This window comes from Amphiprion ocellaris, chromosome 4 (assembly GCF_022539595.1).
Source record: "Amphiprion ocellaris isolate individual 3 ecotype Okinawa chromosome 4, ASM2253959v1, whole genome shotgun sequence".
NCBI classification, from domain to species: domain Eukaryota; kingdom Metazoa; phylum Chordata; class Actinopteri; family Pomacentridae; genus Amphiprion; species Amphiprion ocellaris.
This window is the reverse complement of record NC_072769.1, coordinates 40,869,991-40,887,561: the sequence shown is the minus strand read 5'-3', so window position 1 is coordinate 40,887,561 and position 17,571 is coordinate 40,869,991. Positions and strand designations below refer to the sequence as shown.

Here is a 17,571-nt window from a genome sequence, read left to right as displayed (position 1 = left end):
CTTTTTTTTTCACACCGTCCCTGTTAAACCTACTCTTCATCAGCTGTACTGTATTATGTCCAAAGCATAAAAAATGAAGTTATTGTCATAGTATATATATATATATATATATATAGTTGTAGTTAGAAAGTACTGAGTATTTTAAAGTGTTTACATGAGTATTAAGCGGGTAAATGTATAGCTACATTACTTTACATTAAACTCCATCATTCACTGCAGGCCATTTCAACTATTACATAAATGAGAGGACTGAGGAGCTGTTGCTTAAAAAAAGGTACTTATTCTTCAAGACTAGAGCTGTTAAAACCCATGCACAGCCACACAGGTGATTTGTACTTTAGTCTGGCTATGACTGTAAACAGTCATAGCCATGATTCTGGGGCCACTCACACCTCCATCGTCCTGAGTAGAAACAAGTGAGATCACGACATGTTGAGTACATAGGGAGCTGAAAACCAACAAACAAAACTTGCTCAGAACTATAAGCAATATTTTGCATTTAATTTTACAAGGTTCCTGGAGTTTTAACAACAAATCACATGTGTGTGGGCATCTAAAACCAAACATCAAATATTTTAACTGGGCTGGACACAGATACAATATACTGACGCACATTCTAATGTCACACCAGAAACATATGGCACACATTCTGCACGTCACTAAACTTCAAATCTTACAGGTGAGTCCGCCACAACGATTTTTTTCAACACATAAAAAGTATGACACTGTACAGCACACGTCTGCAACCGGAACACACATTTGACCCTGACTATTGCTTTGAAAACAGAAACTGTCCCGTTTAGCTTATCGTCCGGTCGGCTCTGAATCTGAGTCGCTGTAGTCTGCTACCAGAGATGTGACTCCTCCTGAACATCCGCCCTCTTCCCTCTCCTGTCCAGAGTCCTCAGCATCTGTCGGCCCTTTGTCTGCTTCCTCTGTGGTTTTGACCTGTACCTCTTTGAAACTAGTTCCATTTGTCTCTGCTACCTTCTGACCTCCTCGTGTCGACAGTGTAGACGGGGCTTCATCCATCTCTGTGATTCTGGAAATTTGTCCGTCACGTGTGTCGCCATCAGGCTGTGATTTTCTGCGTGTGACGGACTGTTCATTTTTGATTCCGGTCCCTCCTGTGCGTTTGCGGATCAGAGGGCTGTGTGAGGGGCCCAGGGCTTTGGCCACCGCTGCCTCTCTCCCCTGCAGGCCGAGCTTATGGAGCAGACTGCCTGCAGCGCCTCCTGGTGGTGTTGAAGTGGAGTTGAACCATGAACGAGAGGAGATCTCTTTGCGCTTGCTGTGCTTCTTGTCCTCATAGGCTGAATTGACAGAGGGGGGATAATGACAAAGACATTTAGAAGAATTCAAACCTGATACTAGATACTACATGATACACATGTGGACTGAAGGTGGTTTAATGTTGTAGAAGAATCTGCAGCAAATAAGACAGGCATCAGGGCTAAATTAAATCAGTAAACATCTTTTAAACCAGGGGTGTCAAACGATTTTGTGAAAAACTTTGTGTCAATGTAAAAATTACATTAATATTAACTGCAAATTGTAAAAGTGTAATTTAAAATAATTTCTAGATGACAAGTTGTTTTGATCATAAAGTAAAATACTAGAATGTTCATTGTTCTTTTGTCATTTTGTGTCTCATTTTTGTCAATTTTGTCTTGTTTTTTTGTCTGATTTTTGTCGTTTGTCTCATGGTTTTGTCGTTTTGTTTCTTGTTTTTGTCGTTTTGTGTCTCCTTTTTGTTTTTTGTCCATTTATTTGTCACTTTGGAACTTTTTTGTCTATTTTTTTGTCTCTTTTTTGGTCTGTTTTGTGTCATTTGTCTTATTTTTGTTGTTTCTTGGTCTTTTTTGTCTGACTTTTTCATTTTACTCACATTTTTGTTGTTTTGTTTCACGCTTCTGTCATTTTTTCTCGTTTGTCCATTTTTTTGTTGCTTTGTAACATTTTTACCAATTTTTTTGCTTTGTGTTTTGTCTATTTTTTGTCATTTTGTGTCTCATTTTTTGCCACTATTTTCAACAGTAAGTTTTTTGTCTTTTGTCTGACTTTTAGCGTTTTTCTCACGTTTTTGTCATTTTGTGTTTCTTTGTCTCACTTGTGTTTTTGGTCTCATTTTTGTCATTTTGTGTTTTGCTTTATTTGCTGTTTTCTGTATTGTTTTTGTTGTTTTGTTTCACGCTTTTGCCATTTTTTGTCTCGTTTGTAACTTTTTTGTCAATTTTTTTGTCAGTGTTTTGTTTTGTGTTGCTTGTCTAATTTTTTGCCATTTTGTGTCTCATTTTTGTATTATTTTGTCTTTTTTTTGTGTTTTTTAAAGTAAAAATACTACATCGTTCAGTTCCAGATAGCTGTGAGTAAATGTTGTGTTCCTTTGTCGACACTGTGATCCGGAAGTTGTAATGTGGAAATGATAAACTGAGACTAAATGTTGATGAAACTGAATTCATTTTTCTTAAAAAATTTCAGGTTGTTCATAATGTTTTGTAAAAAGATAATTCCTTCAATGTGAACATTTCTGCACAAAAACAAAGGAAAAATTTGGAGTTGTGGTTAATTATAGGTTATTATGCTGTGATTTTACTGGTCGGGCCCACTGGAGATCAAACTGGGCTGAATGTGGAACCTGAACAACATGTAGGGTTACAATGTCCCTTGTTTTAAACCTTTCTGTCTGGCAGAGAACAGACAGAAAGGTACATCCATTTTTCAATGGATGTACTTGTAGGAAGAAAAAGATCCTTTCTTTTTCTTACAGTCAGGTGTCTGGTAGGTTAGCAGCGCTGCCAGTTTCTTGTCCTCCTCCTTTTCTGGCAGCAGTGGGATAGACAGGTTGGTTCTCATCCTTACTGCGTTGTCCTTCTCCTCCTGTTCAGCCAGAACTTTCTTCTCTGTCTGAAGAACCAATAAAAACACAGTTATCAGTTGAGTAACACCACTAAATACCACCTGAATCTGAAAATGAAACATGGTTGAACACTTCATGTGCTGCTAGGAGTTCTTTTTACTCCACCAAGGACCGTGGCAGAGTTATGTGATGATCAGCGTACGTGAATCCTTCCCTCTGTTAGCAACATCACTCAAAAACGGACCAACGGGTTTGGATGAAATTTTTAGGGAAGGTCACAAATGACACAAGGACCAAGTGATTAGAATTTGGCAGTGATGCAGCTTATAGTCTGGATCCAACACACGGATGATGTTAAGGACTGTCCATTGCCAGATAGTGGCCGGCATGGCGTCACTGTAACCATGACAACAAGTGAACACTGCATCAGCTGCCAGCTGACGATCACATGATTGCAATCCCACGACTGACTTATCCGTCAGAAATGATACAAGGCACAATTGATTAAATTATGGGGTGTTTCTCAGTTTTCCTTCCATCTTTACATGAATTTTCGGACTTTTCGGCAGCATCTTCCTTATGTCAAGAAACCGCTTCTTGGATAAACACTTCGTGTGCCTCAGGAATGGTGCCAAAAATAAAAGCCTGTAACATTAAAAAAAAAAAAATGCCTTCAAAATAAAAGCATGAAGTGAACAGTTATTTTAACACTAGCAAAACAAAGTCTTGTAAAAAGTGATGAACTGATCAACAGCCCTTTATAAGAGTAATTTACACACATTTAGGTCATGTGATTCTGTATCTGTACATAACGTACACATGCAGAACACATGCCTGTGCTTTGGTAATTTTCTTTGTGAGTACATCTATATTAAATGGACACATTCTATAGTGCTGTGATTTCGGATCATCAATAATAATAATAATAATATACTGCAATTCTACAAAAAAATTTGCTGCATTTCTGACAATGCCATATGGAGGAATGAGCAGCCTTGGCGGAGTACTGCGCTCTCTGAATGCATTTCTTGTTATTTTTGTCTTCTTTGGAACTGTTTTGTGTGCCATGACAAAAATATAATTAATGTACAAGACACGTTTGAAGTATCACTTTAAATTTTATCCATGCAAACTGGAGCCTGAAAGGAAACTTGTGTGGCATTAACACAGGAGTTAACACTAGAAACTTACTCTAAACTTCCTGCGGAGGGTGCTGTTGAGCTGGAAGTCATCCTTCCAGCCCGACTGGTAGTCCTGGATCTCTGACAGAGAGGGCAGAGCCTTTTTAAGCTTCTCCTTGTCTTTCCTACCGTGGTCCAGTTTGTACATGGCATCCGTCTCCAGCTTCTCCTTCTCTGTTCGCTCTGTTCCGAGAGGCAGAGGAAAGGTGAAGTCGGTCAGAAACACTGAACAAGCTTTCAAGAAAAGGTGGCCAAATAGTATCTCTTCTGTTTTGTTGTTGGAATGGCTATTTTGTTATTGTCATGGTGCTTTTTGTCTAATTTTCACCACGAACAAGCCAACTGAGAAAAGCATTTGTTTTTTAATTAATTAAAAGGAATCTTTTACCTGTGGTGAGGATCTGCTCATTTTCAGCCATGTCCCAGCGTTCCTCCTTTCTGCGTGCCCCACTTACTATAACATAGTCACAAGTCGCCGGGTCTGTCTGCATCTCAATGTAGTTGACGCACAGATGGCACTTCATCCTGAACCTGGTTGAAGAGACAAAAACATGTAAAGATTTGAGATATCTTAACTTGAGGAGAGGTTCATCACACATTTCTGGGGGATACTGCGGAATGGCTTTCAATACCCAGCAGCATGGTGGCATTTTATTACTTTTACAGGGATGGCAACAGCAAATTTTGATTTCAGCTGAAAATGTTTGGTATACAATCTTCAGGGGGGGTCCACGGGGGCTGCGCCCCCCTGAAGCCGAGAGGTTTTCAGTAAAATAGAGGTGATTTAGAATGAAAAACATGCATAGAATTACAGAAGACTAGATTGTAATGAATAAGTTAATTTAATGAAAAGTTAACTTACTTTTTCTTCAATGTCTCACTGCATTTAGTCCTACAATTTTTACAGTTCTATAGGTCTTTTAACACTATTTACACTGGAGTTCTACACTGGTCACAAAGTCACTTCTAATGTCACAGTTTCCTCTATGGAGTCAGCTGTGTCAGTTTTTTTTACATTTCCAGAACACTCTTTAAACACTATCAGGGATTCATTTTGCCCTGAGTCATGAGTCAAATACCCAATGTTCTGTTAAATGACTCAAATATTTTACTTATAGTGAGTACTTCTGACTCATGGCTTGAGAAATCAAAATGATTATTTTAAAGCAAACTGACCCACTCTGATAATATTTGACACTTTTATCTATTTCTAGCACCGATGACTCTTGATCTTTCGATAAAAACCTCATGAGTCCACCGAAAACGATCCCAATAGCTCAAAATTCCAACACGAACATGCCGTCATGAATTGTAACAAAAGAATGCATCGAGCAATTTGATTGGTCCAATCGTTGGCAGCTAACCAATTTCGACCAATCGCAAGGCCTTTTACAATGCAGCAGGAGCTAGACTGGTTCTCTTTGTCTGTTACGCTGTGGGAGAAACGCCGAGCGCTTCTCAAAAACCTGGAGCAAGAGTAACAAAAACATACCTCACCCCCCCTAAAATTTTCTCAACGGATTTGGACGATTCACAGAAATGATCAATTTGAAAATTAAAACGGCGGATTTCCGCGAAACGGCGGAAAATTGCCATGCCTGCTTTTATAAGTTATATTTTAGTACTGTTTTACTGCTGTTTATTGTTTTATTGTATATTTTACGGACTGCACAGTGGCTTGGTGGCTAGCACTGTCGCCTTGCAGCTAGAAGATCCCCGGTTCGCGTCCCGGCCTTCCTGGGATCTTTCTCCATGTACTCCCTGTGCATGTGTGGGTTTTCTCCAGTTTTCTCCTACAGTCCAAAAATGTGCTGAGGTTGATTATTCTAAATTTGCCCGTAGGTGTGAGTTCGAGTGTGACTGTTTTTCCTGCTTTAAGTTACTGTGACGTTTTTAAGCTATTTTCTTGTTTTTTACTGTGAAGCACGTTGGTCACCCACTGGGCTGCTGGAAAGGGCTATACAAATAAACTTTGATTGATAATGTTTACTGCACTATACGGTTTGTTATTATGATTTCTTCCAGCAAATACCAGCTTATTGTTTTAACTGCAAACCCGGCCACATATTTATTTACCTGTAGATTGGCGTGGTGTAGTAATTTCCCACTTTCTTCTTGTCAGCATTGTAACGGACCCCTGTACAAAAAGAACATTAGTGTCACGGAAATGAAGAGACACTCAGACCAAACAAACATTTTGTGACTTACTTCACACTTACCCATGCCAATGTGATTTTTGCAGCCATCACACCAGATGTTGTAGGGCATTTCAAACCTTAATGTACAAAAACAGTCAATCGAAACATTAATGTAGGAGCCAATGAGTACGCTACATTAGAAATAGGAACCAATCTTTGTCCGGGCAGGTGTTCCGCCTGGAAGGAAAAACTGTTTTGACCGCTGAAGAAGCTGCTGAAGAAGCCGGTAATAATGAATTGTTTGTTTTAGATAAAGACTGTTGGACTACAATTTTTGGGAGCAATAAAGCACAGATTATTGGAACCGCAAGCATTTGTCTCGGCTCTCTTCATCAGAAACAGAGCCGAGACAAATGCTTGTCAGCGTGTCGACTTTTTAAATCCTAGTGAAGCGCCTCAAGGGCTTCAAGCATTGGCTTTAGCCTCTACATTCAAGTTTGTTTGAGTGTCAATAAAAAACACGAGTAAAGATTTCAAGTTCCATTGTGTCCTCCTTTCAGACTGCAGCATTTCGTTTCATGTCTTATACATTTCATTTCATTTAAACTCCCTCCCCTCCCCTCCCCCCTCTGTCCCCACCTGGAACTCCCCCCATCTTCCCCTCCAGCACACCCACTGCCTCCCCCCTCTGGCTCCCCCTGCCCGTCACCCCCGCTCTACCAGAATTCAACAAGCTGCCAAATCCCCACCATCATCAGCTTCAGACAACCTCGGCAGCCCTCCCTCAGAAACTGCCATTTTGCTAACCTTCGCCCACTTCCACGGACCTCACAGCCTTGTCCCCAGAAGCCCTCCCCTAATCACACATCCACACTTCACCTGAACTTTGCCCTCTTCAACACCCGCTCCGTCACCAGCAAAGGCCCCATTCTACAATTATTCATCCTGGACAATAAACTGGACTTCCTCTGTCTAACCGAAACATGGCACAAACCACTGGACTTCTACCCACTCAACCAAGCCACTCCCTCCGGATACACGTACCTCAACTCACCCCGCCCAGAAGGTCGAGGAGGCGGCATCGCAGTCATCCACAAACAGGTCTTCACAACCATCCCACTTTCCATCCCTGCCTCCCCCTCCTTTGAACACCTTGTTTTTAAATTACCCGGTCCCACCCCAATGGTCACTGCTATCATTTACCGCCCACCTAAACCAAACCCCTCATTTCTCCCTGACTTTTCCCACTTTGCCACCCAGCTATTTAGCTACATCTCCGTCAGTCCTCATCCTTGGTGACTTCAACCTTCACATGGACAACCTTCACAGTAAATCTGCCTCTGACTTCCTAGACCTCCTACAATCACTCAACCTCACCCAGCATGTCAATTTCCCCACCCACAACCATGGACACATCCTCGATCTGGTTTGCTCCTCTGGTCTTACAGTCCTAAATATCTCCAGCTGTCATCTCTCCATCTCTGACCACCTAGCAATAACTATGGACATCAGCCTCCCCACCCCCCTGCCCAAGGAAAAACGGACAATCTTTTTTAGAAACACTAGATCACTCTCCCCCTCTGTATTCTCCGCCTCACTGACCACTGCATTGTCCATCTCCCCTCCCCCATCAATCAATAACCCCACTGACCTCATCAACCACTACAATCATACTCTCTCTTCCTGTCTTGATCAGCTTGCTCCCCTCAAATCCAAATTAGTCACTTTCTCCCACTCTGCTCCATGGTACACCCCCGAACTCCACCTCATGAAAGCCCATAAACGACAGCTGGAACGTCTTGTCAAGAAAACAAACCTGACAGTTCACCGTCAAGCCTACTCCGACTTCCTCCAACAATACAAAGACGCCCTGAAATCTGCACGGTCCACTTTCTACTCTGACCTGATCAATACCAGCTCCAACAACCCCAAGTCCCTCTTCTCAACTGTCAATAAACTCCTTGCCCCCCCGGACACCGTCTCAAACTCGTTCACCACCGACAAGTGCAACCTATTCCTCTCTTTTTTCCATAACAAAATCATCTCCATCCACAGCAGCCTTGTCACCTCTCCCACCTCACTTGATCCCCCCTCTCCTCCACCAAACCCTCTGAACTTTCCCCCCCTGGCCCACTTCTCGCCCGTTTCCCCCCTGGACCTGCCCAAATTCATCACTGGAACTAAAAACTCCACATCCTGCCTGGACCCCATCCCCACTGACCTCCTCAAAAACTGCCTCCCTGTTATCTCCCCCCTCATCTCTAACATCATCAACACTTCCCTCAGTACTGGCTGTGTCCCCTCACCCCTCAAGCTCGCCTCTGTCTCCCCCATCCTCAAAAAACCTGGTTTGGATCCAACCTCCCCTCACAACTTCCGGCCCATCTCCAACCTCCCCTTCTTATCCAAAACATTAGAACGTGTCGTCGCTGCCCAGTTGAAAACTCATCTCACCTCCAACAACCTGTATGAAACCTTTCAATCCGGATTCCGCTCTCATCACAGCACTGAAACTGCTCTCCTCAAGGTCACCAACGATCTCCTCCTCTCCTCAGACTCTGGACAAGTCACCATCCTCATTCTTCTCGACCTCTCTGCAGCATTTGACACAATCAATCACTCCATCCTCCTGTCCCGCCTTCAATCCTCCATTAACATCACCGGCACCGCCCTCACCTGGTTCACATCATATCTCACAAATCGACAACAATTCATCAAGGTCAACAACTGCACATCCGCCACCGCCCCCCTGTCCCATGGTGTCCCTCAAGGATCAGTCCTTGGCCCCCTCCTCTTTATCCTGTACCTCCTCCCCCTCGGCAACATCATCCGCCGCCACAACCTACACTTCCATTGCTACGCCGACGATATCCAACTCTACATCTCCACCAACACCACCGCCACCACCACCCTCCCCTCTCTCTCCAGCTGCCTGGCCGACATTAAATCCTGGATGAGGAAAAATTTTCTCCTGCTAAACTGCGACAAGACTGATCTCATCTTTATTGGACCTAAATCACTCACACCATTTCCCCACTCCCCCATTACCATTGATAACACCACCCTATCTCCTTCTGCTCACATCCGCAACCTCGGTGTGATATTTGACAGCAACCTCACTTTTGAACCCCACATTAATCAGATCACCAAAACTGCCTATTTCCATCTCCGCAACATCGCCCGTCTCCGCCCCTTCCTCTCCTTCTCAGCCGCTGAAACCCTCATTCATGCCTTCGTCACTTCCCGCCTTGACTACTGCAATAGCATTCTCTTCGGCTCCACCTCCAAAGTTCTCAATAAACTTCAACTTATTCAAAACTCTGCTGCCCGACTCCTCACCCGAACCTGTTCTCACGACCATATCACCCCCGTCCTGCAGAACCTCCACTGGCTCCCCATTTCACACCGCATCCAGTACAAACTGCTTCTCCTCACCTTCAAGTCCATCCATAATCTTGCCCCCTCTTACCTTACCGATCTGCTCCTCCCCTACACCCCCCCCAGGAATCTCCGTTCCTCCCACACAAACCTCCTTTCCATCCCGCACAGGACCAGCCGGCGACATTGGGGGGACAGAGCCTTCGCCATCGCCGCCCCCACACTCTGGAACTCCCTCCCCCATGCCCTCCGTGACTGCACCAACCTCACCACATTTAAATCCCTTTTAAAGACTCACCTTTTTAGATCTGCTTTCCTTAAGTGATTCTGTATTTTATCTTGAACTTGTTTTACTATCTATTGATTTTAATTAACAATTTTGTTTTATCTTATTGTATTTTATGTACAGCGTCTTTGAGTTTTTGGAAAAGCGCTTTATAAATAAAATTTATTATTATTATTATTATTATTAAACTTACTGTCACTAATTGGAATTCTATCTGTTTATTAGAAATGTACATCAGTCTATTCTAGGTTTTCTTTCTTGTGGCAGTAAAACACGTTTCATGAAGGTACAGTGGCACAATAGCGTCTGTCTAAAGCTGTCTTTTGATTGTTGTTTGGAAATGATAACTAACCAAAATAAATAAATTTAACTTATGGGATAAAATGTCCACTCCTGGACATCAATCAAACAAGACATAAAAAAAAATTAAGTGCATGTGTACTGACCTGATAATGAGAATGCCCTGGGACAGTTTCCTGGCCCTCTCCCGCAGGGCATGAGTTTTATGATAGCCATTGAGGGATCCATGCTAAATACAGAGAATGATACAGGTGTAAGTCAGCTCCCAAACACAGAAATTGAACTAAAATGACGGACACACAAAGGTCTGTGTGGCTGTACTTACTTTGGCTGGATCAAAATCCGGAGGGTAGTATTTGTTTGTTCCTTTTCTTTCACCCTGTCAAAAAAACAGAACAAACGTAGACACAGATAAAAAAAAGTAAACACAGAGTATTCATCAATAGGGTTAACCCTAACCCTTGAAGACACAAGTGAAATAGACATCAAAGCTTACCATAGTGGCGAATGGATCTCCACACCAGTAATGGATTCACTCTGTCTTTCCCAGATAAAAAAAGAAATGTTGTCACTGACAGTGTCTTGAAACAGCCAAAAATAAGAATTCTCAAAAACATCAAGACGTTGTGAGCAAATGCTTTTTCACGCTTGCTTTAAGAGTTGCTGCAGTTGTTTAACCCTCCTGTTGTTCTCATATACAGACACCAAAAAAATATAGTTTCCTCGTCTGGAAAAAATCCAAAATTTCTGCAAAAAAATTCCCCCATATTTCTGAAAATTTGCAAAACCTTCAGGAAGAAAATTCCAATAATTCCTTAAAAGTTTCCTTTAAACGTTTTATTTTTTAAAAAAAATCCCCCAAATTTGGCAAGAAAATTCTTGTAAATATTTTCAAAAAATGAGTAAAAATCTTCCAAAAAATCCTAAAAATATCTAAAGTGATTCCATATATATATATCAGTAAAACTTTTAATATTTTCTTTAAGAACATTCATAAAAAAATCAACCAAAGTCCAGTGAAATTTGCTGGATTTTGGTTGATTTTTTTTGTGAATGTTCTCAAGAAACAGTTTTAACACTTCTTTTTTCTGCCAAAAAATGTTCAGAAATCTCCCAAAAATGTTGAAAATGTGGACATCTGAAGTTTCACTGTGAATTTTTTACCCCCATATTTTCAAACTTTAAAACAGGTCAATTTGATCCACAGGACGACATGAGGGTTAACCAGAAATATTTAGAGTTGCACATGAGCAGAAAATTTGCTGAAATACATTTGAGCTATTAAATAAGAATTAATTAATTGATTTACTATTGATGCGAAAAGGTGACATGGAGAGAAATCACATCCCCATTATAGACTGAAATGACCAGGTGCCTCATATTTTCCTTTAAACAAACATAAACATTTCAACCATGCACTGATGCAAAATTGGACATCAGTCTAAGTTTTCTTATTTGTGGCAGTAAAATGCATTTCATAAAGGTACAGCGGCACAATAGCATCTGGCTATACCTGTATTTTGACTGTATAAATACGCTGTATGGAAATAATAACCAACCAAAGCAAATAAATTTAACTTATGGGATAAAATACCTACTCTTGGACAAAAAAATGGAAAGTAAATCTGACAGGGGTGGACTGTTATGGTTTAATCGGGGCTGACACCAACTCAGCAGTATTAAAGGGACCAATAAACCATCATCTGAAAATGATATACAGTCTAAGGTGTGTGAAGTTCTAAAATCGGAACAACTCAGCCTTGTAACATAGAAATTCGCTGAAATTTATTTGTGTTATTTTTTACATATGTACGATTAAAACAGAGGTATTTAATTTCACCATAAGCCTAACAAAGCAGACTTATTTCATGAAAAGGTGTCATTTAAAGCTTTAACTTTGGAGCAGCACTACAGGAAAACAAAACCTACAACAGTTTTATAGTTTACAATACTGTAGGGTTAGATCCACACGGAGTTTTGCTCTATAATGTGTAAAATCACATTATAAATAACACCGTAGGGTCTTAATTTCAGCATGCAAACTTGTTAGGTTGATTCCAATCACGTTTCTCTATTTAGAAGCACTTTAACTGAGCTTTATGAAGCTAACAGCGGTTATTTCACTCCACTAACGTCCAACTGAAGCATTTGGCTAAACATCTAACAAACAGTACCCTTATCTGCTGATAGTATATGAGGTGTAGCACCGTTTAAGGCTGAATTACAGTATTAAACTCAGCTTTTCGCATTATTTCTGGCATCACTGTAGAGGAACGAGCTAAAGCTAGCATTAGCCACAGTTAGCTCAGTAACGTTAGCTTCTTCTCCGCGTAAATATGAAGGATAGGAAATTATAAAACCGCTACGAATAAAAGCAACTACGTCATGCATCATGTCAGCTAACCCTAGCTGACATAGTTTTACTTACTTCAGTATAACTCTGAGCTGTACTTTTGGACACTCCGGCACAAGCAACAACCGAACTAACTAACAGATGGGTTGATGGGTAATTTCCGGCCTGCGGAAGTTGCGTCTGCAGAAGAGGTTTGTGGGTAATACCGGTAAGGACTAGAAACGTGCTCCAAGCAGAGTGAGGATATTTCTTTCCTTCTGAATGCCGCAGAAATGGAACCTAAAGCGGAGCGTTACAAGCGTTTCTTCTGCTCGTTCAGCGGCTGCTCGGCCTCCTACAACAAGCAGTGGAAGCTGGACGCTCACCTGTGCAAACACACCGGAGTCAAGCCGCACTCATGCGGACACGACGGCTGCGGGAAGTCCTTCTGCAGCCCCTATCACCTGGCCAGGCACGGACTGAGCCACAGCGGCCTGAAGCCCTTCCAGTGCGGCGCAGAGGGCTGCTCGGAGGCCTTCACCACCAACGCCAACCGGACCAGGCACGTCAGCCGCGTGCACGCTCAGGAACACAAGAAATACGTGTGTAAGTTTGAGGGCTGCCGGCTCGAGTTCAAGAAGAACAAGCAGCTGAAGTCCCACATGTGTGAGCAGCACACTCAGCTGCCATCTTACCAGTGCACTTATGAAGGCTGCCACATGAGATTTACCTTCCCAAGTAAGCTGAGGCGACACGAGAAGGTGCACAGAGGCTATCCCTGCAAGGAGGAGGCCTGCACCTTCACAGGGAAGACCTGGACAGAATACCTGAGGCACAGGAAGGAGCAGCACAGGCTCCTCCTGAGGTGTGATCGCTGCACCAAGGCGTTCAGGGACTCCTGGTTCCTGCAGCAGCATCAGCGCGTCCACTCTGACATAAGAGTGGTTCTCAAGTGCCCCAGGGACAGCTGCGACAGGTCCTTCACCACGGCCTTCAACCTGCAGAGCCACATCAACTCCTTCCACGAGAAGCAGCGGCCCTTCGCCTGCACCCACGCTGGCTGTGGGAAGACCTTCGCCATGAAGCAGAGTCTCCAGCGTCACAACATTGTCCACGACCCAGAGAGGAAAAAGCTCACAAAGCCGAAAGCCAAGAGATCTCTTTCTTCCAGGTTGAGCGGTTACAGTGAAACAAAGCGAGTGATCTGCAAACAGCGCTGGGAGCCTGAACCACACAGAGGGTCTGCACAGGAAAACACAGAGCCGCCTGGTCCTGTTGAGCTGGTGTCCCTCCTACAGGACACGTCTTTGCTGTGCAGTCCTGCTGTGGACACACATGGACTTATTAATGCCCTCACTACACCTTTACAAGAGCATTTATAACCCTAACCCATTATTTTTGGAAGTGTTGTTGTTGCATAAAGTTTGTGCTGCTATTCAGGACTGTTTACAGTTTTCCTTAACCTGAATTTAGAATGAAGTGAACTCCTGCTGTTGCCCTATTAAAATTATGTTTTTGGGGCATTTTTGTTTTTTCTGGAGCCATTAAATTCAATATATTTGTGTCATTTATATTTAAAAAAAAAGAATACGTGTATATTCTAATTAAAAATACAAATTGTAAAATTTGACAAAATGAAGTTTTTCTTTGTGCAATATCAAAATCTGCCTTTGCAGAAGCACAATATATAATAATATAAGCACAATAAACTGGGTTGTATTTTGTCTAAATGTTTTCCCATGTGTGTTTGTGTTTTTTTTAATCAGTTGGATCTAATGTGGTATTGTGTCTGGGAGCAAAGTGTAAAGGTTTTCATCAGTTTTGATTGATCCGTGTGGCTGTTGCAGGGTTTTTAAACATGTGATTTGGTTATCTTAAAGCTGTGCTAATGTGTCGGTGACCGAATCTTTCATCAATTAAAGTTTAGAAACAGCATTAAAATATAATATATAAAAGTAATAAAATGTCACCATGCTGCTGGGTATTAAAGCCATTTTAAACAGGAAGATTTCAGTTGTGATTTAAACAGAGCCAGGTCAGTGATGGTGCATGTTGGGGGGAGCTAGGTCCAGAGAACGCCTGGTCACCCCAGGGTTTTATTTAGACCTGGGTGCTTCAAGCAGGCACTGATTGGATGACCTCAGAGCTCTGATTGGTGCTTTAAATAGGGCTGGACACGAATATCCGAATACTTGGTCCTGACGGTGGTATCCGGATATAAATTTTGAAAGAATTTTAAAGGTAGGCCAGCCCTACCCTTAAAATTAAATGCCCTGATAAAGAAGATGGAGCGAGACCGTTAAGAGCAAAACAGAAGTTTAAAAAGAATTCTGGACTGGAAGCCAGTGGAGAGCGTTCATTATCAAACTTTTTTATTAACGATAAACAGATGTCAGTAAAGTAACGAAACGTATGAAATAATCCTAAAGTTAGAATAGCGTTACTTTTAAACCGACAACTAAATAAGGAAAGGATGGTTTTACCTTAGCTGACATGTTTCAACTGCAACTGCAGTCTTCTTCAGAGCGTCATCTGGCGTGTGCTGACGTGTCCTTTTTATCATGTGACCAGTCTGACAGATCTGTCAGAATCTGTCAGATAGGCCACGCCCCCCGCCGTCCGGTGGTCTCTGGAGGATGGAGTCCCAGGTATTAGAGGGTGTAGTCCCCCTCGTCCCGGTTCATGGAGCAGCTCGCCTGCTTCCTGATCTCTAAGGCCTCCTTGATCCATCGTTTATGTTTGCTGGTCTCTGATGTTAAATCCTCCCCGTCCCAGTCCATGATGTGTTTGTTTCTTTTACAGTGATCCGTGATGGCTGATTTTTTGTTTTCTTGTTCGGCTTTTTCTTTTTGTGTTCTTGTGAGTCGTCCAATTTGTTCCTTTCAACATTCTGTCTGGTGTTATTTTCTTCTTGTGTTGAATGATCTACCTGTTTCTCCAATGTAGTCTTTCTCACATGATTTACACAGAATTTCATATATGATGTTGCATTAATTGTCTGGTTGTATTTTGTCTTTTGGATGAACTAACAGCTGCAAGAGTTTTGTATGTGGTTTTACTGCCTCATTTAGTTGTTGTTTAAAAAGTAACGCTATTCTATAGTAAGAAACGACAAAATGAACATAATCCAACTAATCCTAAAATTCCTGTAGAGTCCCATGTCTGTAAATGATGTTTACAGTTTGCCTTTCTTTACACTTTCTCTGTAGTTTTGTTTGTCTTCAAAATGACAGTAATGCTGACCATCAGGTGTGTTTCCACTGAACCCATAACTAAACTGTGATGGCACAGAATGTTGCAACATACCACCAGAAGTACGCTGACTCTTCTGTCCACGCACGCTTTTAGTATTAGGGTGTTCACATGGTCCGCAGGGTTAGACCCTGTAGTTCCTGTTGGGCCAAATATTGCTTCAGACTCCAACATTTCAGACAACAGTGTCCTGCCAACTTGTGGAAGCAGTGGGGGTTTGGCCTGTTCTTTTTGTTGCACCATGATAGACCTTTTGTCACTGCAGGTATTTTGACTTGACAGGACTTCATCAAATAAGATGCAGCCATCATTAATTCACCTGTGCTGTTCCTGCTGTAACATGTCAAACTGTCTACTGTGAAAAAGGGCTTTGTCCTTGTGTACAAACCCAGGTCCATAAATAATCTGAGGGCTGTTGGCTCGAATTCAAGAATACATTTCTCAGTTTGATGCGAAAGAATTTGATTCCATCCTCATCCAACACAACTAAATAGCAAATCACTGCAGCACCTGATTTGGACCAAGGACCCGGGTTTTCTAAATTGACCCTCAGGACTTTGAAATTACAGGCTCGTGAAGGAAATGAATGAAATGTTCAAGTTTCCATATTCTTTGGGTGTGCACACACTTAATATCATTTTAACCTCATGTCATCATTGTCCAGGAGTCTTCAGCTGATGTCCCTGACTCCCACATCCTCAGCCTGAAGAGGGGCGTGCGTTTGTGAAATCACCTGCCGCACAGAAAAGCTGGAATGAGAACCTGCACATTCTTGTGCCTGGATGACAAACGGCCGAGCATCTCTGCTCTCAGCCGCAGATTTATGGCGTAAACAGGAGCAGCTTCAGGAAAGTTTGAGATTCCAAGACTAAATCCTCTCTGAATACTTCCAGGTACAGGAAGGCTGCTCCCTGCATTCCTGCCCTGCTCAGCTCAGACGAGCCCTATATGGACTGATTTGTCTGACCAGCTCACCCAGGAATGTACAGCAGACTTCATGAAATGGTGAAATGTAACGTGTCTTGTAATCATTTCCTCTTTCAAGAGCTTCCTGCATTGGTGTTATAATTAGAATTGATCATATTTAGATAATTTGTTTTAATGACCAGCTGCAGAAACACTGATAACACTGCATTAAAACCACACATTATACATTATAAAAACTGTGTTCCTGTTTGTTACTTAATCTGCATTTCTGTAAAAACTTTTTTATCAGTGTTATTTTATAAACTTTAGCTTGGCAACCAAGAATAAAATGTTTATAATATCTATTAACAGTATATTTTAACCTATATTATATCTCCCAGATACAGCTTTTTTTTCCACTATATATATTTTTTTCTGGATTTATGCCTCAGCAGGGTCTGTCTGAGCAGAAACACAAACTGACTGCACTGACTTCAAAGGTACTTACTGTTCCATCTTAGCTTTATCCTAAATTTACATCTAGGACTGTCACATTATCACGATTCCACTACACGACTATTGTGGCTGGAAATACGAGAAACAATATTATCACAATACCTTTAGGAAATGTAAAAATACTAGTACTGTCAGTCAAATTCACCTTTAACTTTGTTTATTGTATGTTTTGCATCTTATTTTGTCTTATAAGACTAAAATAGACACCTCTGGAAATATTTCATTGGGATGGCAAGACGGGCCCACAAAAACTAAAAGCCATACCTGAATTTCAGGAATCGTATTATGCTGTTGCAGAAGATGAGATTGGATAACTACGTCAATAAGAGAGTTAAGATATATTTTGGATTGTTATTTTACAGTTTATAAACCATGTATATATATATATAGATAGATAGATAGATAGATATAGATACATATAT

The 17,571-nt window shown here is 41.7% G+C and overlaps 2 protein-coding genes across 3 annotated transcripts; one reads left to right on the top strand and one right to left on the bottom strand.

Moving 5' to 3' along the window:
* Window positions 1-480: 480 nt before the first annotated feature.
* yju2b (YJU2 splicing factor homolog B) lies at window positions 481-12,680 on the bottom strand. 2 transcript variants are annotated; one of them, XM_023269949.3, is made up of 10 exons: window positions 12,572-12,680; window positions 10,640-10,684; window positions 10,469-10,522; window positions 10,290-10,372; window positions 6,261-6,316; window positions 6,118-6,178; window positions 4,430-4,572; window positions 4,052-4,224; window positions 2,769-2,907; window positions 481-1,313 (listed from the first exon to the last, which is right to left on the bottom strand). In XM_023269949.3, exons 2-10 carry the CDS (start codon window positions 10,640-10,642, stop codon window positions 805-807), a joined length of 1,221 nt encoding a protein of 406 aa, XP_023125717.1. In that variant the 5' UTR covers window positions 10,643-10,684; window positions 12,572-12,680; the 3' UTR covers window positions 481-804. The 2 variants fall into 2 exon arrangements, with proteins under 2 accessions (XP_023125717.1, XP_023125718.1); XM_023269950.3 differs by having other exon boundaries at window positions 10,640-10,680.
* Window positions 12,671-14,209, top strand: gtf3aa (general transcription factor IIIAa). Its single transcript, XM_023269952.3, has one exon. It carries the CDS (start codon window positions 12,769-12,771, stop codon window positions 13,855-13,857), a length of 1,089 nt encoding a protein of 362 aa, XP_023125720.1. The 5' UTR covers window positions 12,671-12,768; the 3' UTR covers window positions 13,858-14,209.
* The last annotated feature ends 3,362 nt before the right edge of the window (window positions 14,210-17,571 follow it).